This window comes from Mobula birostris, chromosome 9 (genome assembly GCF_030028105.1).
Source record: "Mobula birostris isolate sMobBir1 chromosome 9, sMobBir1.hap1, whole genome shotgun sequence".
In the NCBI taxonomy this organism is placed as follows: domain Eukaryota; kingdom Metazoa; phylum Chordata; class Chondrichthyes; order Myliobatiformes; family Myliobatidae; genus Mobula; species Mobula birostris.
In genome coordinates, this window is record NC_092378.1 from 151,461,152 (window position 1) to 151,487,111 (window position 25,960).

Sequence of the window (25,960 nt, forward strand, 5' to 3'; positions counted from 1 at the left end):
CTGGTGCTGTGCTCTGGTCTCCAGCAATGGGTCCTGAAACCACAACTCTGACCTGGTGGCTAGAGAGCTATTATGGGGCCACAGTGGATGTAGAACCTACCTAAACTGACTGATATGTTTCTTCTGTTGTTTGCAGGACCTTCTGCCCCAGCAAACCTGCCAAGTCCTTGCACACGCTGAAGAACAGGCAGTTCTTTTACGAAGCAGAGGAGAATTTCTGGATGGTTATGGTACACTTTGCTTGACGTACTGTGTGCGGAACGTCTTACGGTTTGCATAATAGTGTGACACCTGGGACTCTTGTCTTGCAAAAGATGGAGTGTGACTTGTGGATGTAGGAAATTTCTAATGCTGTCCTCCCACAGATGCCCAGCCCAGTAGTGTAGCTATTAGCACAATGCTTTACAGCGCCAGCTGCGCGTTTGGGGGTAAAATTTCTGCTCCTGACGGTGAGGGATTTGTATGTTCTCTTTCAGTTGTATTTGTATGTTACTTCCCAAGCACTGAATAATTAATGAGAGAAGGAAGGGACCGAAATGAACACTGACAATAGCAGCCCAGAGCAACACACACAAAATGCTGGAGGAACTCAGCAAGTCAGGCAGTGTCGATGGAGAGGAATAAATAGTTGGCATTTCAGGCCGAGACCCTTCGCCGGGACTCTTCATCATCAATAGCAACCCAATCCGGGGAGGGATGTTAAATACCGGAAAAAAACTAGGAGCATTTGTGAAAGAGCAAGTTGTATCAATCAAACATTCACATTTAAAAGTTCAAAGTAAATTTATTATCAAAGTACATAAACAACCTTGAGATTCATTTTCTTGTGGGCTTACTCAATAAATCTAAAGAATAATAACCATAACAGAATCAATGAAAGAGCACCCAACTAGGGCTTTCAGCCAGAGTGCAGAAGATAACATAGTCTGCAAGTACAAAAAGAAGAAACAATAATAATAAATATATATATAGAGTCTTTAAAAGTGAGTCCATTGATTGCGGGACTACTTCAATGATGGGGCAAGTGAAGTTATCCTCTTGGTTCAAGAGCCTGATGGTTGAGAGGTAGTAACTGTTCCTGAACCTGGTGGTGTGAGTCCTGAGGCTCCTGTACCTTCTTCCTGATGGCAATAGCAGGAAAAGTGCATATCCTGGGTGGTAGGGTCCCTGATAGTGGATGCTGCTTTCCTGCAACAGCATTTCATGGAGATGTGCTCAATGGTTGGATCGTGCTGTATCCAGTATTCTTTTTTTGTAGGATCTTCTGTTCAAGGCATTGGTGTTTCCATTACCAGGCTGTGATGCAGCCACTCTCTGCACCACATATCTATAGAAGCTTTTTTGAAGTTTAAGATGACATGCCGAATCTTCTCAAACCTCAAAGAAAGTAGAGGTGCTGCTGTACTTTCTTTGTAATTGCACTGGGGCTGGGCCCAGGGCACGTCCACTGAAATAATAACACTGAGAAATTTAAAGTTGCTGACCCTCTCCACCTCTGATCATTTGCAGCATTTGAAACTTTTTGTTCTTCAGACTAAACTTAGGTTTCGCATCACATGCTTGTTAAACCGTATTGAAGATTGTGCCTACATTTGGAAATTGGGAAGGTGGGGTGGCAAAGGAGTGTAGTGATTAGCTTAATGTTTTGCTGCACCAGCGGTAAATTACAATTCATTTCCTGCTATTGTCTATTACCATCTTCCTTTGGGTGCTGCTGTTTCCTCACATGTTCCATACACGTACGGTTAGCGTTAGGGAGTTGGCGGCAGAAGCGTGGTGACACCTGTGGGCTGCCCAGCATAATCCTCACTGATTTGATGCCAAATAACGCATTTCACTGTATGTTTTGATGTAAGTGTGACAATTTGGGCACCACAGTAGCATAGTGGTCAGCGTGACGCTATTACAGCTTGGCGCACAGGGTACAATTCCAACATAATCCGTAAGGACTTTGTATGTTTTCCCTGTGGAATGCGTGGGGTTTTCCCTGGGTCCTCTGGTTTCCTCCCACAGTCCAAAGACACACCGGTTAGTAGGTTAATTGGTCATTTTAAATCCAGGGGTCGGCAACCTTTTTGCCTCTGTGGGCTGGATCGCATATTAATGAGCAGACAGTGGGCCAGATAAATGCCAGAAAAAACTTGAAATATGGGAATTATCCATTTAAATACATCTAGCTATGTTTGGCCTCAAATTAATGAATAACGCATGCTAGGAAATCATTTGTGCTTAAGGTTGCCTACCCCTGTTTTAAACAGTCCTGTGATTAGGCCAAATGGCCTGATTTTGCTTGTATGTCATACGGTCTACGCCTTATGGGCTTCTGTCACCTCTGTTGGGAATGGTGATTGATCATACAAATAAGGAAGTTGAACATGCACAGTTTACCAAATGGTCCATATCCGTAACTGCTAGTCGGCTCCATATATTTTTTTTTAAATTGGCATTTTTTTGTTCAGACTTCAGAACAGTTCAGTGATAGAGGCCTTGCTGTTCTCCTTGGGCACAAACTGTGAATGAGGTCCGAGTGTTATTGTTCAGAGTCCGGTTAATCATGATAACAGCTCTCCTGCCGTTGCCTCTCCTGTAACCTGTGAGAGGCAGGTTATGTTTCTGCCCCGTCACGACCGCTGTTCTGTGTGTTTCACTGTTCCAGGTGGTGTCGAATCCCATAATTGAAAAGGTGAACAAGGACGGCACTCGCGTACCAGAGTACCAGGAGGATGAATTACTGGTTAGTTGGTATCTGCTTGTAATCTGCTCCAGTCCCAGAGTTGTATTTCACCAGACATTCTTCAGTTACAGACCTAGAGTGTGACATTACGAGTGAGCAATACCCTAAGGGATTTTCGTGCTCGGGGGAAGTTAAGCTAATAAAGTGGCCTCTGCATGTATATGGAAGTGTCAGAAAACTTTTCAAAGTACAAAGTAAATTTATCATCAAAGTACACACTACGCAGCACTGCAGCATAGCGGTTAGCACAACACTTTACAGTACCAGTAACCTGGGTTCATTTCCTGCCGCTGCCTACCTGCCTGGGTTTCCTCCAGGTGCTCCGATTTCCTCTCACAGTCCAAATGCGTGTGGGTTGGCAGGTTAGTTGGTCATTGCAGATTGCCCTGCGTTTAGGTGAGGGTTAAATTAGGGGGTTGCTGGGCGGTGTGGCTCGAAGTATCTCAACAAACATACAATTAAGTATGATCCATATACAACCCTGAGATTCACTTTCCTGCAGGGATCATTTTTATGATGTATTATTGAATCAGCTCTGTTCTTCAGTAATCAAGAGAACACTAGAGATACCGTGTTCGGTTCTGGTCCCCTCATTATAGGATGGATGTGGAAGCTTTAGAGAGGGTGCAGAGGCGATTTACCAGGATGCTGCCTGGATGAGAGAGCATGTCTGATGAAGGTGGGTCGAGTGAGCTGGGGCTTTTCTCTTTGGAGCGAAGGAGGATGAGAGGAGAATTGATAGATATGTATAAGATGTGATTGCGTGGACATCCAGAGACTTTATTGGGTGGAAATGGCTAATACAAGAAAGCGTAACTTTACGGTGTTTGGAAGAAGTGGGTGTGGGAATATCAGAGTAATTTATTTATACAGAGAGCAGTGGGTGTGTGGCACAGCCTGATGGGAGTAGTGCTAGAAGCAGACACATTAGGGACATTTAAGAGACTTAAACAGACACATGGATGTAAGAATGATGGAGGGCTATGAGGGAAGGAAGGGTTAGATTGATCTTAAAGTAGGTTAAAGGGCTGGTACAATATTGTGGGCTGAAGATCCTATACCGTTCTGTGTACATGGTTTACTGTGGGTTGTTGGCGTCTCCATACTCAGACAGAGAAATACATAATGGAGATTCACTGTGTTACATCTGGGGTAAAATGGCTGCCCCATGAGGAAAGTTCAAGCAAGTTGCCTTGTACACTTTGGATTTAGGATAAAGAGGGGAAGATTTTGAGGGGATTTGAAAGGGTAATACTGAAAGAAAACTTCCCCTCTTTGGGGAAATATGGAAGTAGGGGAGCACTGTTGAGTACAAGAGATGGGATGTTATGATGGTATGTTGAGTTGAAAAGACATTGGTGAAGTTTAATTTGGAGTATTGTGTTCAGTTCTGGTCACCTACATACGGGAAAGATGGCAATAAAATTGAAAGAGTATAGCAAAAATTTGCAAGGACTTGGACTTGAGGACCTGAGTTTTAGGGAAAGGCTGAATAGATTAGGACTTCATTCCCTGGAGCGTAGAAGAATGAGGGGAGGTTTGATGGAGGTACACAAAATTGTAAGGGGTATAGATAGGGTAAATGCAAGCAGGCTTTTTCCACTGAGGTTGGGTGAGTCTAGAACTAAAGGTCATGGGTTAAGGGTGAAATGTGGCATACTTGAGGGAAACTGAGGGGAAACCTCTTCACTCAGAGTGTAGTGTAAGTGTGGAATGAGCTGGCAGCAGAAATAGTGGACGTGGGTTCAATTTCAACACTTAAGAGGGGTTTGGATAAGTATATGATGGGAGGGGTTTGGAGGGCTCAGGTTCAAGCATGGGTCTATCCAGCTAGGTAAAGTAACGGTTCAGTATGGACTTGATGGGCTGAAGGTTCTGCTTCTGTGCTGTAAGGCTTTAAGGGACATTGTTTCAGAATAAAGGGATAATGACTGGAGAAAGGTCAGAGCAAATCTGTCAGTTTTTTAATGGCAAGCCGGGCTTAAAGGGTCAGGTGACCAACTCCTGCTGTTTCTTGCGTTACTTTTATCTTTCATTCATGTAACGGATGTTATTTGGGCCTCACAGCGTTGACCTTCGGTAAACTCTGTCTGCTTGCCTTCCAGGACACAGTCTACGGGGCGGTAATCCAGCAGTGCTACTCTATGTACAAGGTGATGTGGATCGGCTAGCTCCTAGCCATTTTCTTCTTCTCGTTTTCTTTTCTGACCCACTTTCCCAGCTTAACGTTCGCATCTGGTTTTCCCGCATATTCAGCTCTTCAACGGCACCTTTGTAAAATCCATGGAGGATGGCGGCGTTGACCGGCTGCAACAGAGGATGCAGAAGTTTTTCTGCAGGGTAGGGCTCTTGATTTGTTAACAAACTTTTCCTTTTAAAAAGATTAACTGTCCCGTGGTGCTTCACAAGAGTGTGATCAGACTTGAGTTGTTTATTACTGTTGCATAGATCATTCTGCACAGTACAGGCCCTTAGACCTACGATGTTGTGTGACTCTTTTAACCCACTCTAAGATCAACGTGATCCCTCCTTCCTACAGAGTCCTCGATTTTTCTACTGAGGTACAGTGAAAATGTGGTCTTGCATACCATTTATGCAGATCAACTGGTTACAACAGTACAAGGTAAAACAATAACAGAATGCAGAATAAAGTGTAATACTTGCAGAGAAGGTGCAGTGCAGGTAGTCACTAAGGTGCAAAGTCATAACAAGGTAGATTGTGAGGTGAAGAGTCCATTTTATAGATTCATATTCCATTTTATTTATCATTTGTACATCAGTGAAATACAGTTAAAAGAAACATACAGATTTTTGCTTTGCACTGATACATTTCCCTTTTAAATTTCTGAAGATGCTTCACTGGAAGAATACTTGCTGTGTTTTTTTTATTGTGCTTCATCAGATCCAGAGTAAGAATTATTTTGTTCTCCTTTACAGTTATGTACTGGAAATTACATTAAATAATCTTGAGTGTGATCAAACTTCAAAAGGAATAGACTGTAAGCCATAAGTTGAGACTGGGTCAAGTATCCAGCGCAAACAACAGGAATTCTGCAGATGCTGGAAATTCAAGCAACACACATCAAAGCTGCTGGTGAACGCAGCAGGCCAGGCAGCATCTTATATTCCGTCTGGGTAGCCTCCAACCTGATGGCATGAACATCGACTTCTCTAACTTCCACTAATGCCCCACCTCCCCCTCATACCCCATCTGTTATTTATTTTTATACACACATTCTTTCTCTCACTCTCCTTTTTCTCCCTGTGTCCCTCTGACTATACCCATTGCCCATCCTCTGGGTCCCCCCCCCCCCACTGTCTCTTTCCCCCTGGGCCTCCTGTCCCATGATCCTCCCATATCCCTTTTGCCAATCACCTGTCCAGCTCTTGGCTCCATCCTTCCCCCTCCTGTCTTCTATCATTTCGGATCTGCCCCTCCCCTCCCACTTTCTAATCTCTTACTAGCTCTTCCTTCAGTTAGTCCTGACGAAGGGTCTCGGCCTGAAACATCGACTGTACCTCTTCCTAGAGATGCTGCCTGGCCTGCTGCGTTCACCAGCAAATATCCAGTGTCTTGGTTAAAGATGAGGTGGAGAGTGTCAGGGAGGTGATTAGAGGAAGATCATTCAGCCTAATGTACCGGTGCAGAGAAAAAGCCAGCACAAAATGCTGGAGGAACAAGTCAAGCAGCATCTATGGTGAGAAATGAAGAGCTAATGTTTCAGGCTAAGACCCTTCATCAATCAGTACATCCTGGTTGTTAGGCTAGATTACTGGAATGCACTCTTTACTGGCCTTCCAAAGCAATTTATCTGACAAACTTCCAACTCATTCAGAATACCTCTGCTAGAATTTTAACTAAAACCAGAATGAGGGAGCATATCACTCCCATCCTAGCTACTCTACATTCCCTTCCTATACCTTTTTAGAATTGATTTTCAAGTTCATTTACTTGTTATTAAACCTTTCAATGGTCTGGGAACAGAGTGCATAACAGAATTGTTCTGTGTTTTACAATCCTGCTCAAACTCTCTGCTCTTCTTCCTCCAGTCTCTTAAATTTAAACAGTCTCCCTCAAACGATAATTGGCAGGTCAGCTTTTTTTTTGGAACTACACTCCTAAACTGTGGAACTCATATCTAAAACTACAAGAGATGCAGACTCAGTTGGCACTTAAAAATGCCAGCTCAAACCTATTTATTTAATCTTGCTTTTGGCTAACATCTTTTTGTCTTTTATTTTCTTGTTTGCACTTTATCCCATTGTAAACCACTTTGAACTATGCCATTGTATGAAAGGTGCTCTATAAATAAGGTATTATTGTTAAATGCAATAATTTTTGGCTATTGTGGTTGACTTTTAATTGTTAAGTGGATTTGAAACCATACCAAGTGTCAAATGGGTCGAAATTCTACCGCTGAATTTTGTCTCTCCTCCCATGCAGGCTCCAGTATCCTTGTTCCCTTGTAGTTATCTCAGTCTGAATAATGGATGTTAGGATTAGTTTAATCATGAAACACGCTGCTAGGTAAATATCACTAAGATCTAACGCCTTTCGTATAACGTTTTAATGACAAGTTTAGCATTGCATTTTGGTGACTTGTTTTGGAGCTGATCTGTCTGAACAAGTTTTATGTAGTTGCATTATCGGAATTGTATCTCTATAGTCTTAAGTTGATTTGGAGTCACAGCATGGATACAGGCCCGTCAGCCCAACAAGTCCACGCTCACCTATTCACCTACTCACCGATTGCCAGTTTCAGACCATATTCCTCCATGTACCTGTCCAAGTGCTGCTTAAATGATACTATTATACCTGCCTCACTGCAGCTTGTTCTGTTTGCTCACCAGCCTCGACATGGAAAAAGTTGCCCCTTGGGTCCCTTTTAAATCTTTCCTCTCTCACCCGAAGTCCATGTCCCCTAGTTTTGTGCTCCCCTATCCTGAGGAAAAGATTGTTGCCATCCACCTATCGATATCTTAAAGAATTTAAAATATTTGTGTAAGCTCCCCCCTTGCTCTTCAAGGAATAAAGGCCCAGCCTGGCCAACCTCTCCTTATAACGGAGGCCCCTTAGTCCTCACAATATCCTCCTAAATCGTTTCTGCACTCTTTCCATTTTAACCACATCTTTCTCACAACGGGGTGACCAAAGCAGTACACAGTACTCCAAGTGCAGCCTCACCAATGACTTGTACAACGGCAACATAATTCAACTTCAAGTTTAATGATCATTCATCCATACATGAATACAGCCAAATGTCTTTCCACAGTGAGACAAAGCTGCTTCCTTTAGCGTGAGAACGAGCTTGTGATCCCGTCTTGTTCACACCTTTGATACTGTGGGCAATGTAACATTATATTTTTCCTTTCACGTCCTTATGGTCTCCAACGCAGCATTTAGACCTATTATCATCTGAAACACGAGTGTCATCAAACCGTAAACCAGCGTCCTCAGAAACACCTTGTGCTGTTGGATATGGTACGAGTTCAGAGTGCCTCCTTGGTAGGCTGAGAGTGAACATCCTGAATTACTCCTTGGGGCCAAGGTGTAAAACACATTGCACATAGCGCACAACACATTGCACAAATAGTTGCAATTTGAGAAAAACGGTCATAAAAGGAAAAAATAATATAGCTGAAGTCCCTGAGTTTTCCCGGTCCAGCTTGTTCTTGCACTGAGTGAACACCAGAGGGCAGCACCAGTGGGAGCAGCCAGCAGCCAACCCAGTACAAAATCCAAGCTCTGGCATCCGCCAGCAGGTGACTCTGAGGCATTTAGGCCTTGTCTGCACAACAACCAAGGCAATACAGCTCCTCCACTGTTGGTCTCACCAGTGAACGGTGAGCAGGCTTGCAGTATTCTCTGTTCAATAAGGTCTTGCGATCACAATAAAAATGGCCGACGCCTATACTTCCCTGACTGATAGAGGCCAGCATGCTAAATGCCTTTTCCACCACTCTGTCTACCAGTGATGCTTTTGCTGAACTATGCACTCGTTCCCCTAGGTCCCTTTATTCCATTACACTCCCTAGTGCCCTACCATGTATAATTTGTCCTGTGCAGATTTGACTTCCAAAGTGCATTACCTCACACTTACTGGTATTGAAATCCATGTGCCACTCCTTGGCCAATTTCCCTAACTGTTCAAGGTATCCCTGTAACCGAAGGTTACAACAACCTTCTTAGTTTTCAACACACCTTCTAATGTGCCATCTGCAAACTTGCTGATCAAGCCCTATGAATTCATATCCAAATTATTTACATAAATAATGAATAACGAGGTTCCTAGCCCCAATCCCCGCGGCACACTGTGAGTCAGTTTCGAAAAGCAACCTTCAACCACCATCCTCTGCTTCCTACCTCCGAACTAACTTTGAATCTGCCTAGCTAACTCTCCAAGCGGGACCTTGTCAAAGGGTTTGCTAAAGTCCAGATAGACAACATCCACTGCTCTTCCCTCATCTACGCTTTTAATTGCCTCTTCAAAAAAGTAAAAGATTTATCGTGCATGACTTCCCACTCTCTCTTCCCACTTTACTCTTTGGAGAGAAGGAGGATGAGAGGAGACATGATAAAGGTGTACAAGATAATAAGAGGAATAGATAGAGTGGATAGCCAGCACCTCTTCCCCAGGGCACCACTGCTCAATACAAGGGGACATGGCTTTAAGGTAAGGGGTGGGAAGTTCAAGGGGGATATTAGAGGAAGGTTTTTTACTCAGAGTGTGGTTGGTGCGTGGAATGCACTGCCTGAGTCAGTGGTGGAGGCAGATACACTCGTGAAGTTTAAGAGACTACTAGACAGGTATATGGAGGAATTTAAGGTGGAGGGTTATATGGGAGGCAGGGTTTGAGGGTCGGCACAACATTGTGGGCCAAAGGGCCTGTAATGTGCTGTACTATTCTATGTTCTATGTTCTCAGAATCTGTCCATCTAAATGCTAGATGCTTCTATCCCTCAGAATTCCCTGGCTTGTCCTAGCTCCCCTTAAACAATGGAACAGCATTAGCCTACGCCCAAGAATGGAAAAGCCTACAAAAGTTTCAGGTACAGCCCAGTCCATCACAGGTGAAGCCCTCCCCACCATTGAGCATATCTACAAGGAGGGCTGTTATCAATACTCCTCATAAATGTCTGTGGTCACATAACCAGGACCTGTGATATGCACCAGCTGCTGATAGGACCATCCCATGGCTTCACATGACCCTGACTGGAGTGGCAAAGCAGATGCTATTCCTCGCCCAAGGGTGGACTGTAGGCTAGTGGAGGGAAGGGGCGCCTTCTACCTCCTTTGGTAGAGACGTATCTCCACCCCATTAGGGTAAACCCATGCAAAGTTCTGGGACCAGAAAATACAGCTGGTCAGGTGCTGAGAGACTGTGCGGCCCAACTAACAGGTCTTAATGCACATCTTTAATATCCAGAAGACCTTAAGATATAGGAGCAGAATCAGACCTTTTGGCCTATCAAATCTGCTCCACCATTTCATCATGGCTGATCCGATTTTCCTCTCAGCCACAATCTCCTGCCTTCTCTCCATATCCCTTCATGCCCTCACCAATCAAGAATATATTAATCTCTGCCTTAAATATACATAAAGACTTAGCCTCCATAGCTGCTTATGCCAAAGGATTCCAGAGATTCACCACTCTGGCTAAAGAAGTTCCTGCTCATATCCATTCAAAAGGATGCTCTTCTATTGTGAGGCTGTGTCCTCTGGTCTTGGACTCTCCGACCATAGGAAACATCCTCCCACTTTCAAATCTCTTACTGTCTCTTCTTTCATTTAGTCCTGACAAAGGGTCTCAGCCTGAAAGGTCGACTGTGCTTCTTCCAATGGATGCTGCCTGGCCTGCTGCGTTCCACCAGCATTTTGTGTGGGGAGCATTGTAATGAATCTTGTATAATGTTGCAATTAAATAATTCATTGGAACTGACAGGGAGACAATTTTAAAATTATTTCCTCACCCTTTTATTTAAACACAAATGTATTTCAATATAAAATACACTCAGTAGCCACTTTGTTGGGTACAGAGGTGGAACCCAGTGTGCTCTTCTGCTTAGCCTATCCACTTCAAGGTTTGTCGTGTTGTGTGTTTAGAGATGGTCACTGTTGTAACAGGAGTTATTTGACTTATCAGCTTGAACCAGTCTAGCCATTCTCCTCTGTCTTCTCTCATTAACAAGATGTTTTTGCCCATGGAACTGCTGCTCACTGGATTAGTTTTCTTTGTTTTTGCACCATTCTCTGTAATCTTAAAAACTGTTGTGCGTGGAAAATCCCAGGAGATCAGCAGCTTCTGATATATTTTGACAACAACAATCACTTTATGGTCAAAGTCTCTTGGATCACATTTCTTCCCCATTCTGATGTTTGGTCTGGACAACAACTGAACCTCTTGACCATGTCTGCATGCTCTTATGCAGTGAGTTGCTGCCACATGATTGGCTGATTAGATATTGCATTAATGAGCAGGAATACATGTATACCTAATAAAGTGGTCACCTAATAAAGAGTTTATATTTTAATATAAAATGCAGCCAATGGCAGGATTGTGTTGCCTGCTTTTGGTAACATTTTAACTTGGTGCAGATGCAGTTCAAGAGTGAGAAAGTTGCATTCAGTGGCCGCTTTATTAATCGAAATATCTAATCAGCCAATCATGTGGCAGCAACTCAGTGCATAAAAGCACACAGACATGATCAAGAGGTTCAGTTATTGATCAGACCAAACATCAGAATGAGGAAGAAATGTGATCTAAATAGCTTTGACCATGGAGTGATGGTTGGTGCCAGATGGGGTGGTTTGAGTATCTCAAACTGTTGATCTCCTGGGATTTTCATGCACAGCAGTCTCTAGAGTTTATAGAGAAGAGTGGTATGAAAAGCAAAAAAAAAGTCTAGTGAGCGACAGTTCTGTGAGCGAAAACCCTTTGAAAATAAGAGAGATCAGAAGAGAATGACCAGACTGGTTCAAGCTGACAGTAACCCAAATAACCACGTGTTACAACTGTGCTGTGCAGAAGAGCGTCTCTGAATGCAGAGCACTTTGAAGTTTTGAAATGAATGGCTGCGGCAGCAGAAGCCTGCATTGGGTTCCACTCCTGTACCTAACTGGGTGGCCACTGAGTTTATGTTGCAAGTTTATAAAACCGGTTTGGCTGCCTCTGGAGTACCACTTTCACTTCTGGTTGCTCCATTGCAGGAAAGATGTGCACGTTTGAGAGGGTGCAGAGGTTGTTCACCAGGATGCTGCCTGGATTAGTTCAGGCTCGGGGACAGCTATATTCCACTGTAAGGCCCCACTATTCGTACATAGATCGTGGAAAGGGTCTTCAGTTTCAAGTTTTTGGGGATGAACATCACAGAGGAGCTCTCTTGGTCCAACAACAACCACAATAGTATGGAAGGCACAGCAGCGGCTATAATACCTGAGGTGCGTAGGGAGAGCTAATCTGCCCCAAAATTTGCTGGCCAACTTTTATGGACGTGCGATAGAGAGCATACTGACACATGTGGAATGACAGGTTGGTACTCTAGCTGCAGCAGGGCAGATCACACAGTACTCCAACGGGTGATTAGGATGGCCCAGCACATCAGTGGGACTCGACTACCGGACCTGGAGACAATCTACAACTGTCAATGCCTATGGCACTCGTAACCTCAGTAAAGACCCATCCCATCCCGAACACTGTGTGATCAATCTCCTGCCATCTGTTGGGAGATACAGAAACAGCTTAGCCAAGACAGTGAGGCTGAAAAACAGCTCCTTTCTGAGGGCTGCTGTGCAGCTGAATAATGTTACCCCCAGCTTGTCAATGGCCTTTCAGTGTCATGGACTATCCAAGTCACTTGTTGCATGTAAATATGGGTGTTTCTTTAAATTTAAGCCGCACCGCAAGCTTTGTAGAGATCTGCTTTGCACAGACTGGAGTAGCACAGCAATTTCATTGTCTCAAGCAACGACAAAGTTCTGTTCTATTCTATGTAAGAATATTGAATGATTCTCTAGTATGATAAGATGAGCTCTTGACTTCACCATTTACCAGTTATGATCTTACTTTATCATCGGCCTTACTTTCTCTGTGGCTGTTGCACTTTATTCTGCATTGTTATTGTTTTACCTGGTTCTGCCACAATGCACTGTATGATTTGTGTGAACAGTATGCAAGAAGAGTTTTACTGTATCTCAGTACAGTGACAAGAATAAACCAATTCCAGTACCAATTTTCTGATGCTAAGGTTGACTGCCATACTTTCTGCAACCCAGCACTGGTTTCTTGCCAGTCAGTGGCGTAGGGATGTAGCTGGTAATACAGGTCAGTCCTGGTCACTGGCGTGGTCCGTGCGGAGTTTGTATGTTCTCCCTGTGATCATAAGAGTACACTGGTTCCCTCCCACATCCCAAAGGCAGGTGGGCCCCTTATTTGAGAAACGATGTGCCAGCATTGCAAAGGGTCCAGAGGAAGTTAACGAGAATAATCCCAGGAGTGAAAGGGTTAATGTATGAGGTGCGTTTGATGGCTCGGGGCCTTTACTCACTTGAGTTAAGATGAAGGGAGATCTCATTCCATATTCGATAGGATGCAAAGGCCTAGGTGGACTGGATGTGGAGAGGATGTTACCTATAGTGTGGATGTGCAGGACCAGAGGCATAGCCTCAGAATGGATGAGGAAGAATTTCTTCAGCCAGGGGGTGGTGAATCTGTGGAATTGATTGCCATAGATGGCTGTTGAGGCCAAGTCATTAGATATATTTAAAGTGGAGGTTGAAAAGTTCGTGATTAGTCAGGGTACAAAGGTTATTGGGAGAAGGCAGGAGAATGAGATTGAGAGGGATAACAAATCAGCCACAGTTGAGTGACGGAGCAAACTCGATGCGCTGAATGGTCTCATTCTTTGGCCGGTTAACTTCCTAACCATAAGACAATGTAAATTTCCTCAAGTACATTAGGTGAGGGGATATAATCTGGGGCGTGAGGAGATGGTTAATGGGAAGCAGGTAGTGCGAACAGGTGGTTGGTGGTTCACATGGACTCGATGGACCGAATGGTCTGTTTCCATGCTTTATGATCCTACCTGTGGAACAGGTTTGAGGCGCCTCTATCCTAAAGTAGAACTGGGGGGAAAATCTGTTTGTAAGGGATATGTGAGAGTAAGTGTGTCTGAACTGTGCTTTTTGGTGTTCGTTCTCCATCAGTACTTACAGACGTTGCATCTTCAGTCGTGTGACCTGCTAGATGTGTTTGGGGGAATCAGTTTCTTCCCCTTGGATAAGATGACATACCTGAAAATCCAGTCGTTCGTCAACAGGATGGAGGAGAGCCTAGATCTGGTCAAGTACACTGCTTTCCTGTACAACGATCAACTGATCTGGTAGGTCCCTCCTTGTCTGCCATCAGTTTGGTTTGGTGTGTAAGCCTTTGCAATCTATATCACAGGAGAAGACCATACAACATATGAACCGTTCAGCCCATTTCAGTCTGTTCTCCCATTTGATCTTGGCTGATTAATTATCCCTCTCAACCCCATTTGCCTGCCTTCTCCCTGTAACCTTTGACACCCTGACTAATCAAGAACCTCTTAAACTCCACTTTAAATAAACCAATGACTTGGGCCACCACAAACTGTCTGTGGCAACGAATTCCACAGATTCACCACCTTCTGGTTTAAAAAAATTCCTCCCCGTATGTTTCAAAGGGATGCCCTTGTATTCTGAGGCCCGTTCCTAAACTCCCCCCACTATTGGAAACATCCTGTCATCCACTGTATCTAGGCCTTTCAATATTCGATAAGTTTCAAAGAGATTACCCCCCCAGCCCCATTCTTCTAAACTCCAACGAATACAGGCCCAGAGCCATCAAGTGCTCCCCATATGCTAATTCTTTCATCCCAGGATAATTCTCATTTAACCTCTTCTGGACCCTCTCCTATTCCAGCACATCCTTTCTTAGATAAGGTGCCCAAAACTGATCCCTACTGCAAATGCAGGCTGACCAATGCTTTACATCCTTGCTTTTATATTCAAGTCCTCTCCAAATGAATACTAACATTATTTGTCTTCCTTACCACTGATTCAATCTTGCAAGTTAACCTTTAGGGACTCCCTTTGAATTCGCGCCCCACTTGGAGTGTAGTCTTCTACACCTTTGTTCCTTCTCCCAAAGTGCATGACCACACACTTCCCTGTGCTGCATTCCACCTGCCACTTCTGAGAGGATGAACAGCAGCGGGCACTAGGACCCAGGAGGACTGGGTATGTTGGACTAAGGCGAAGTGTGCATTTTCTGCCATCTATCTGCTGGAGGATTCAAGAGGATGGGTTGGCCAAATGGTCCTTGTGTCACTCTGTGACACTAAGTTGTAGGCACGACCCTCTCGTGTCCTTACAGAATCTATGTTGACACTTTAGGGCAGGACTGTGGGTGGGGTGTATTGTCAGGGCGTCGGGTTTTGTTTACAGCATTAATCTGTGAGAGAATATGTGAGATTCTGTTGTTCTATTGATTGGCCTTGATTAATCATTGATGGACTAATAATTTCTTCAGGATACCTGGAGTATTGTGTTAAGTTCTGGTTGCCTCATTATAGGAAGGACGTGGAAGCTTTGGAGAGGTTGCGGAGGAGACTTACCAGGATGCGGCCTGGATTAGAGAGCATGTCTTATGAGGAGAGGTTGAGCGAGCCAAGCTTTTCTGTTTGGAGTGAAGGAGGATGAGAGGTGACCTGATAGAGGTGTACGAGAGGCATTGATAAAGTGGACAGACAGACTTTTTTTCCCAGGGTGGAAATGGGTAACACGAGGGGGCATAACTCTTAAGGTGCTTTTAAGAAAAGATGGGGGGGGGGGATGTCAGGTAGGTTTTTTGTGCAGAGTAGTGGATGCGTGAAATGTGCTACTAGGGGTAGTGGTAGAAGCAGATACACTGGGGATATTTAAGAGACTCTTGTATAGGCTTATGAGTGAAAGAAAATTGGAGGGCTATGTAGGAGGGAAGGGTTAGACTAATCTTTGAGTAGTTTAAAGGGTCAGCACAACATTGTGGGCTGAAGGGTCTGTACTGTGCTATACTGTTCATTGTTGAATGATGGTCTTTTCCACAGGATAGAGGAGACCAAAGCTGAGGAGCGTAGGTTTAGGGCAAGAGGGGAAAGATTTAAAAGGGAACTGAGAGGTAATGTTTTCATGTAGAGGGTAGTTGAGTATATGGAATGAGCTGCCACGGAAAGTACAAAAGTATCATTTTAAGAAGCACTGGGCTAGGTGCAGTACACGGGCGAGGATTACAGGAACACAGGATTAAATGGATGGACACTAGTTAGTATGAACTAGATGGGCTGAAAGGTCTATATCTATGCTATAGCTCTATGACCTCATTGCTGTGTGTGGAATCTTGCTATGCTGAAGATTTAACATTCACTAGGCTTCAGAATACTTCCTGGATTGGTAAGGCATCCTTGGACGTTTCGGGCATGTGAGAGGTGGTATAGAAACGCAAGCCTTTCTTTCTTATAGGAGCGGACTGGAGCAGGACGATATGCGGATCTTGTACAAGTATCTCACGACATCGCTCTTCCCGAGGCAGCTGGAGCCTGAGGTATTTCCAGCAGGTCGTCAGTCTGTATCTAACGGAGAGGGGGGAATCACCTTAAAATTAGATGCTGGTGACTTATGGAAGATGGTTGACCATGAGAGACAGTGAGTGCCCAACCAACAGCCCTTCTTACTCTGGGAAAAGTGGTTGTGGCAGGGGATGTTAAACCGATCACCAAGCTGTTCTTGTTTTAGAATCAGGAGTTAACCCACAAGGGAGTGAAGTGGTTTAATGATCTGGTCCCGTCAGAAGCTGCATCTGTTGTAGAGTCATAAAGCACAGAAACAGGCCCTTTGGCCCATCTGGTCGATGCCAAACTGTTCTGCCTAGTCCCATCAACCTGCACGTTGTCCATGGCCCTCCATGCCTCTTCCATCAATATAGCTGTCCAGATTCCTCCTAACTGTTGAAATCAAACTTTCTCTGGCAGCTCATTTCACACTCTCACCACCCTCTGAGTGAGGAGTTTCCCCTCAGGTTCCCCGTAAACATTTCACCTTTCACCCTTAATCTGTGACCCATAGTTCCAGTCTTGCCCAAACTCAGTGGAAAACACCTCTCATTTACTCTATCTATATCCCTCATAATTTTGTATCTATCGCCCCTTATTCTCCTACACTCCAGGGAAAATATCCTGCCTGTTCAACTTTTCCCTATAATTCAGGCCCTCGTCCAGCAGTGTCCTTGTAAATTTTCTCTGTGTTCTTTCAACCTCATTGATAGCTGTCCTTTCTATTTGAGTGATCCTTTTTTTTATGCTGCTTACGGGCGTGGCAGCTACATCGATGGGAAAGATTTAAGACAATGCCATAAGAGAATTAGGCCATTTGGCCCATTGAGTCTGCTCCACCATTCCATCATGGCTGATTTACTATCCCTCAACTCAATTCTTCTGCCATCTCCTGGAAACCTTTGATGCCCTGACTAATCAAGAACCTGTCAACCACTGCTTTAAATATATCCAATGATGTGGTCTCCACAGCTGTCTGTAGCAATGAATTCCACAGATTCACCACCCTCAGGCTAATGAAATTCCCCATCATTTCTGTTCTAAAGGGCTGTCCCTCCCTCTGGCTCTAGACTCCCCTACGAGAGGAAACATCCTCTTTACATCCACTCTAACTAGGGATTTAAAAATTCAATAGGTTTGAGTGTTATCCCCTCTCATTCTTCCAAACTCCAGTGAGTACAGGCCCAGAGCCATCAAACACTTGGTTTATGGGCCAAATGCAGGCAAGTGGGACTAGCTCAGGTTGGCATGAGTTGAAGGCCTTGTTCCAGTGCTGTATAACTTGTGAGTGTTGCAGTGAGAATTGCTAAAGGGTGGAGGAATGATGTTTTATGTATTTCCACTGATGTATAACGAAGCCATTTCAGCCCATGCTGGTCCTTGAACCAATCCCATTAGCTCAATGTACAGAAATGTAATAAGCAGAATGCCCGAACAGTGGCAGTCGCATGTATACTGACCTTCGCTGCCTTGCTGTAGCTGAACAAGAGTATTTACAGACTTTTATCCCAGTGATCCACTCGGAACAAAGTTGGGGCACCAGAGTAGCACAGCTCAGAGCATCAGGATTCTGCGCAGCCTATAAGGAGTTTGTACGTCCTCCCCATCTCCACGTGTGTTTCTTCCTTATGCTCTGGTTTCCTCCCACAGTCCAAAGACGTCCCGGTTAATTGATCATTGTAAATCGTCCTGTGATTAGGCTGGGGTTAAATAGGTGGGTTGCTGAACGCTGCGGCTCATCGGGTTAGAAGGGCCTGTTCCCTGCAGTATCTCTAAAGAAATAAATACCCAGAGAATTGTCACCCTGTGTATGTGCGACCCGACCATCACTGCCCAGAATCCTGCCCAGCCCAGGTTCCTGTGAGAGAGTGACTTGTTAACCTGCCCCCTCCCCTCGGTGGTAAAGGAGTTCATTGTTCAAGTATGAGTAATTGTGAATAAATTACAATAATGAGCGCAGTTGTGCCTGATGACTATGTTCTTCTCTCTTTGCCTTCAGCTGATTGGCCGTGATTCGCCAGGAAGAGGAGGGATCACGGGAAGCCTTAACCACTACGGCAGGTATAGCTTACACCCCGCATAATTTTGTATACCTCCATCATATCTCCCGACAGTCTCCTATGCTCAGACCCAGTGATAAACCAATAGATCATATGAGAAACATAAATTATACAGTTTTTACAAGAAAAAAAACACAATTAGAACATTAAAAAAAAAATCAAAGTCTATCTAAGTCTATCTTAGTACTAAGTGATTAAAGTGGTCAGTGTTGCTCTGCTGTGGTAATGATCAAGGTTGTGCCAATTGGTTCAAGACCAGAATGGTTGAAGGGAAGTAGCTGTTGTTGAACCTGGTGATATGGGATTTCAGGCTTCTGTACCTCCTGCCTGAGATGGCGTGGTCTCATTGGTGGTGATTTTTGATGGATGTCACTTTCTCTAGGCATTGTCCCTGTCGATACCAACAGTGGTGGGGAGAGATGTGCCCATGATGACTGTTACCATAGCCCAATTTCCCTGGCTTACACAAAAATCCATCCAACTGTGTCTTAAGTATATTTAATCAGGTAGCCTCTGCTGTTTCCCTAAATTCACAAGTTCACCACACTCTTTTGGTGGGGGGGGGGGGGAGCAGTTTCTCCTCATTTTTGTCCTAAATATATTTCCCTGAATCTTGAGGCTCTGTCTCTTGGTTTTAGTCTTGCTTACCAGTGGAGCAACTTTCCTGCCTCCATCTTATCAATCACTTTCATAATTTTATACATGTTTGTATAAGATCCCTTCTCATTCCTTGGCACGAGATGAGGAACTGTTGTGTGCTTGTTCTTGCAGAAACATGGCTCTAGGACGTCATCTATCTTCAGGCCACACTCAGGGACATCAGTTAACATTTTTTTTGTGACTGTTCCTGCTATCATAACTATGTGTTGTGTGTGGCTGTCTGTGCTCTGCTTTGCACCTTACTCCCAAAGGAACAGTTCTCTTTAGCCGTATACATGTGCAAGGTTGAATGATAATTAAACTTTAACTAGAGGTGTATAGTCCAATGGAAAATTTGCAGCAGCATCACAAGTGCGTAGGTACAGACAACAACAGAACATAAATTATACATTAGATTATACCTTGTGGGGGAAAGATAGCGGCACTCGGTACACACATTTGTCAAAGGCAGGTGTGTTTGTACTTTCTTCAGCAGCAATCTCTTATTTAGCATCTTATAGAAGGGGTCTAATAGCCAAGGTGTTTGCCTTTTCTCAGGTTTCTCACTGGCCCATACAACGTCAACGATCCAGAACTTGCAGTGCGGTTTCCCAGGATCTTTGTTAATACAGAGAGCACCTATGAAGAATTGCACTTAATTGTCTACAAGGTGAGGCCAGCCTGCTGTCAGCGTATCCCACACAATCTACGAGTAAATAAATTGCACAAGGCGCATTACACCATGATTAGCATCAATCAATTAAATCATACAGCACTGAAACAGGCCTTTCTGCCCATCTCTTCCATGCTGAGCTGGGTTCCTTCCTGTGCAAGTCCTGAATACAGAGTTATTGGCAGGATTCATAGATCACTGGAGAACAGAGGAATCTCAGGGATGATATCTATAGTTTCCTCGGTTGCAGTGCAAATTGACAAAGTGGTTAAGAAAGTGTGTTGTCTTTCATTAGTTGGAGGACTGAGTTTAAGAAATGCAAGGTAATGTTGCAGCTCTGTAAAGCCCTAGTTAGACCACACTTCTAGTATTGTGTTCAGTTCTGGTCACTTCATTATAGGAAGAATGTGGAAGCTGTAGAGAGGTTTTTGGAGAGAGCTTTAGAGATGATGAGAGGCATTGATAGAGTGGACAGGCAGAGACGTCTTTCCTGGGCAGAAAGGAATGATGGGCGGGAGGGGGATTAACTTTAGTGTTTGGAGGAAAGTATAGGGAGATATTAGTGGAAGGTTTTTTTTTAGTGTGATGGCTGCATGGAATGCATGACAGACACATTAAGGACATTTTAGATAGGCATGTGGATGGAAGGGTTAGATTGATAATTGAGTAGGTTAAAGAGTCAGCACAATATTGTGGGCAGAAGGGCACACGTTCTAACATGCACAGGAACTCGGCAAATCAGGAAGCATCCATGGAGGGAAACACAGTCAACATTTTGGGCTGAGACCATTCACAGGACTGGAGTGGAAGGGGGCAGAAGCCAGAAAAAGAAGGGAGGGTTGGAAGGGAGCGAATACAAGCTGGGGAACATGGACCCTTGCCAGCTATAAGCAGTTGGAAGTAAAATAGGAAAAAAGGGTAAATGGTTGGGGACATTCCTGCTACGGTGGACTGTCGCATTTCCTACGAACTACAACGCACAGAGGCGATCACTGATATAAAGCAGTGTGCTCTGGGTCAGTATGTACTATTGGCTGCATAGCATTCACACCAGGACCACCAGACTTCAAACAGTGACTTTCCCCAAGCAGTAAGGCTGATCAACACCTCCACCCACTAACTCCACCACTACTTTATTATTTCCTGTCAGTCACCTTGTCTACAGCCTAGCGTCACTTTATGGACATACAGTCGATCTATGTATATAAGCTAAATTATGTATTTATATTTATTGTGTTCTTCATTCTTTGCGTTTTTTGTGCTGCATCAGATCTGGAGTAATGATTATTTCATTCCCCTTTACTCTTGTGTGCAAGAAATGATATTAAACAATCCTGAATTTGTAATAAAATACATTCTTTGCCCCCTCCCTCCACTCTGAGGTTGCCTTGAGGTCAATATGTACTGCTGTATGTGAAGATAAATTATTTGCCCCCTCCATTCTTGGCGTTGTCCTGTGGTACTTCACGTGCACCAACACATGATGAACTGCCGTGTGCTCGCGGAAATGTGGCTCCAGGACACCATCAGTCTAGAGCCCATGACACCCAGGGATTTGAGCTACATTGTTTTTTTGTGACTGTTTTTATCTGCTTTGTGCTGTGTGTGACTGTTGATACTGTGCTTTGCACCTTGGAACTGGAGGAACGTTACTTTGTTTGGCTGTATCCATGTGTATGGTTGAATGGCAATGAAACGTGAGCATGAACATACAGGTGAGGTTGCTGCAGCAACACACATCAAAGTTGCTGGTGAACGCAGCAGGCCAGGCAGCATCTCTAGGAAGAGGTACAGTGGACATTTCAGGCCAAGACCCTTCGTCAGGAGTCTCGGCCCGAAACGTTGACTGTACCTCTTCCTATAGATGCTGCCTGGCCTGCTGCGTTCACCAGCAACTTTGTTGTGTCTGGCTTGAATTTCCAGCATCTGCAGATTTCCTGGTGTTTGCTGCAGTAATGTTTACAAGCTAGTTTTTCGCAAGAAGACCCCAGCAGGGCCACAACAGTCTTATGCTTCAGTTGCACTGTCCCCTGGATCAGCAGGCATTTCGCTGATACTTTTTTTGACATAACATAACATAATGTTGCAGAGAATATTTTTAATACGATTTCACTCAGAAGAACTAAGCTGCATTTCAAAACCAGTTTTCACAGCTTTCGGTCTTTGAGGTACTTTGAGGAGTGTGGTTGCTGCTTTAAGGTAGGGAATGTAATGCATATAAATCAGAATCAGATTTATTATCACTATACAGCATTGTGCAAAAGTCTTAGGCACACATACATATAGCTGTGTGTGTATGTGTGATATATACATAGTACTGTATATTTGTGAAATTAGTTTTGCAGCAGCAGTACATTGCAAAGCATAAAAATTACTATAAATTACAATAAGAATCTATAAAAATAAATAAGTTGCACAAAAAGAGGGAGAAATAGGCAGTGTTCAAGCGTTTGTTGTCTGTTCAGAAATCTGACGGCTGAGGGGAAGAAGCTGTTCCTAAAACATTGAGTGTGAGTCTTCAGGCTGTGTTACTTCCTCCCTGATAGTAGTGACAAGAAGACATGTCCTGGGTGGTGAAGGTCCTTCATGATGAATGCCACCACCTTGAGGCACCGCCTTTTTAAAATGTCCTCGGTAATGGGGCGTCTAGTGCTCGTGGTGGATCTGGCTGAGTCTGCAACCCTCTGTAGCTTCTTCCGATCCTGTGCAGTGGCCCCTTCGTTCCCGGTGGTGATGCTCTCCATGGTTTGTCTGTAGCAGTTTGCTAGAGTCTCTGGTGATAGACCAAGTCCCCTCAATCTCCTAATGAAGTATAGCCGCTGATGTAATCGCATGGATGTGAAGCTCCCACGAACAACCACTTGTCAACTGAGCAGATCATCTACAGTGGGGATAATGTGTGAAGCAGAACTCTGTGTCAGAGTACCCAGACAGGTCTGCTTCTCTCAAGCAACACACATCAAAGTTGCTGGTGAACGCAGCAGGCCAGGCAGCATCTCTAGGAAGAGGTGCAGTCGACGTTTTGGGCTGAGTCCCTTCGTCAGGACTAACTGAAAGAAGAGCTAGTAAGAGATTTGAAAGAGGGAGGGGGAGATCCGAAATGATAGGAGAAGACAGGAGGGGGAGGGATGGAGCCAAGAGCTGGACAGGTGATTGGCAAAAGGGATATGAGAGGATCATGGGACAGGAGGCCCAGGGAGAAGGAAAAGGGAGTGGGGGGGGGGGAACCCAGAGGATGGGCAAGGGGTATAGTCAGAGGGACAGAGGGAGAAAAAGGAGAAAGAGAAAAAGAATGTGTGTATATAAATAAATAACAAATGGGGTATGAAGGGGAGGTGGAGAATTAGCGGAAGTTTGAGGTCAATGTTCATGCCATCAGGTTGGAGGCTACCCAGACGGAATATAAGGTGTTGTTCCTCCAACCTGAGTGTGGCTTCATCCCTTGCCCATCCTCTAGGTTTCCCCCCTCCCCCTTTTCTTTCTCCCTGGGTCTCCTGTCCCATGATCCTCTCATATCCCTTTTGCCAATCACCTGTCCAGCTCTTGACTCCATCCCTCCCCCTCCTGTCTTCTCCTATCATTTTGGATCTCCCCCTCCCTCTCCCACTTTCAAATCTCTTACTAGCTCTTCTTTCAGTTAGTCCTGACGAGGGGTCTTGGCCCAAAACATCAACTGTACCTCTTCCTAGAGATGCTGCCTGGCCTGCTGCGTTCACCAGCAACTTTGATGTGTGTTGCTTGAATTTCCAGCATCTGCAGATTTCCTCGTGTCTGCTTCTCTCAATCCTATTTGTTGGAATGATGCCTCTTAACATTGCGGCTTCTCCCTGGGAGTCTGCATGGATTCTATCCACGTGCAGTTCAGGGGTGTGGGGGTGGGGGGCGGAGGTGTGGTTGTGTGTTGATAGTTAATGCTATGATTTTCTGAGGGACAGGTGGACTCTGCCAGGTCCCAAGTTATTTTTCGTCTTGTGTAATATGGCAAGTTTTAAATATTTAACAAGGAACTGGAAACAATCATAAATTCGCAGTAAGTACAATCTTGTGTAAATGAGTCTTATCCATGTGTTCATTGTGATGCCGTCAAAACAAATAAGCGATAATAATTCGATACCACCGCAGGGCCCTTTTTTTTAATTAATCTGATTGATAGGTGTATTGTTCGAGGAACTGAGAAATGTCTTTGCTGCTCCATTTGTTTGCGAACAATGGTAACTGATCTGGGTTAGCTCATTAGATGGTATCGGATAAACCGACCACAGAACCCCTAAGTAACACAATGAATGCATAGTGTACTACGGCAAAAAAACAGGCCATTTAGCCCATCCAGGCCATGACAGCCTGATCTTCCTAGTTCCATGTTCCTGCACCTGGACCATATCCCTCCCAAGCATTCTCATCCACGTACCTATCCAACCTTCTCTTAAATGTTACAATTGAACCCATGTCTACCACTCCGTCCACACTTACATCTCCCTTGAGCGAAGAAGTTCCATCTTGAACATTTCACCTTTCACCCTACACCTCTGACCTCAAATTCTAGTCTCACCCACCCTGAAGGGGGAAAACCCTACATGAATCCACCCTGTATATACACCTCATTAATTTTGTGTACCTCTACCAACCCTCTCCTCATTCCAGTTTAAGATGGAGCAGATGACGATGTGCAACAGCTTACTGGTAGTTTGAAAGTAAAGGAATTAAATTAAAACCATCATTAATAACACTTTTTAAGTAAATTGTGATAAACTATCACTGCAAGCAATGAGGAAGTGAACGAAGGCAAAGCAAATTCACAGAATGTGCCCTGCAAAATCAACGCACTTGGAGTTGGAAGCATGCTGGTTGGAGTGAATGATTCAGAGTGGAGAAGATGGGACAGAGGAGTTCCGATGTCCGACCAACTAACCCAGGCATGAGAGTGGATTGCTCTAAGCTGCAAGCTGAATTGGAGAAATCAAGAACGGCTTCTTTGGCGGCGAACTCAAGTGTCTGAAGCAAGTCGATGGGCGGTGTGTTCCAAGGCCCAGAGCGAGTCACTGCGGTGAGACCCAGGTCCTAATGCGGGGTTACAATCCACTGCTTGGACAACCAACACCTTGGCTTTCCCGTCTGTATGGGCCAGCATTTAGAAAGTCGGGCAAGGTTGAATCGCTCTGGGCACTGAGCTGATTTGATGAGGTTGGGAATGGCTCCTTCAGTGAAATCTAGGCCCGGAGCGATTCGCCAATGATGCTGCGTGGGTCCCAGTGCGAAGTGCAGTCAATTTAAATGCCAGCCCAGATAGTGTGAGGGCTTCTCTCTCTGCAATGCTAAGGCTGTGAGACTGACTCTGACTGCTATGCTTCGTGTCTTCAAATTTTGTGGTGATTTACCTCGCTAATATGATCAACTGAATACCATGTCTTTGGACTTACTCTAAGCATTTGGATCTAAGCACTCAATGCTGTTGTTGCTGGCTTCTATTATTTTGTGTTTTTTTTTCTCTATAGGCACGGGGGTGGGGGGGGGGTTGGTCTTATTTTTTTGTTAATTGGGTTCTTTTGGGTTCCTTGCTTTGTTGTGGCTGTCTGTAAGCAAACAAATCTCAAGGTTGTATACATTCTTTGATAATAATTGCACTTTGAAACTCACTCTCCTGAGCTCCAGGGAATAAAGTCCTAACCTATTAAATATTTCCCTATAACTCAGTTCCTCAGGTCCCAGCAACATCCTTGTAAATTTTCTCTGCTCTCTTTCAAGCTTATTGATATCTTTCCTGGAGGTAGGTGACCACAAGTGTGGCCACACATTCTGTCACCAACATAAGATGCCCACGACGTTCAGCGGAATGACAAAACAAGCCCGCAAGATCCTCCCACCTATGCAATCACTTGCATGCACGTGCACACACAGAGACCTCCAATCCCAAGACAGGCCCGTCAGATTCATCACTATCAAGCGAGGGAGGAATATGTAGATTAAAAGGTGAGATGAGGAGGATAGTAGGGAAGAAACGGGAGAGAGATGTTCTCACCTGAAGGGACTGGGGTTCAGGAATGAGTAAGCAGAGCAGGACCTGAGTGCATTTAAAAGCCTTGAGGTTCCTACATCGAGCAAAGGACAAAGTCGCAGCTCAAAAGACGATCAGATTATGAAGTGATTCACTTGGAAGGTCGAATTTGAAGGCAGAGTACAAGGTTAAGGATGGGATTCTTAGCAGTGTGATGGAACAGAGGAATGTTGGGGTCTACATCCATCAATCT

The 25,960-nt window shown here is 44.5% G+C and overlaps 1 protein-coding gene across 4 annotated transcripts in view; it reads left to right on the forward strand.

The window, feature by feature from the left end:
* The window catches only part of ccz1 (CCZ1 homolog, vacuolar protein trafficking and biogenesis associated), a 60,098-nt gene that overhangs the window by 7,720 nt on the left and 26,418 nt on the right, over positions 1-25,960 (forward strand). For all 4 annotated transcript variants that reach the window (XM_072269132.1, XM_072269133.1, XM_072269134.1 and 1 more), the window contains 8 exons: positions 137-230; positions 2,657-2,734; positions 4,840-4,887; positions 4,991-5,074; positions 13,939-14,114; positions 16,255-16,336; positions 18,343-18,404; positions 19,601-19,712. In XM_072269132.1, the coding sequence (XP_072125233.1) occupies positions 137-230; positions 2,657-2,734; positions 4,840-4,887; positions 4,991-5,074; positions 13,939-14,114; positions 16,255-16,336; positions 18,343-18,404; positions 19,601-19,712 (736 nt within the window). The remainder of the gene's footprint in view (positions 1-136; positions 231-2,656; positions 2,735-4,839; positions 4,888-4,990; positions 5,075-13,938; positions 14,115-16,254; positions 16,337-18,342; positions 18,405-19,600; positions 19,713-25,960) is intronic.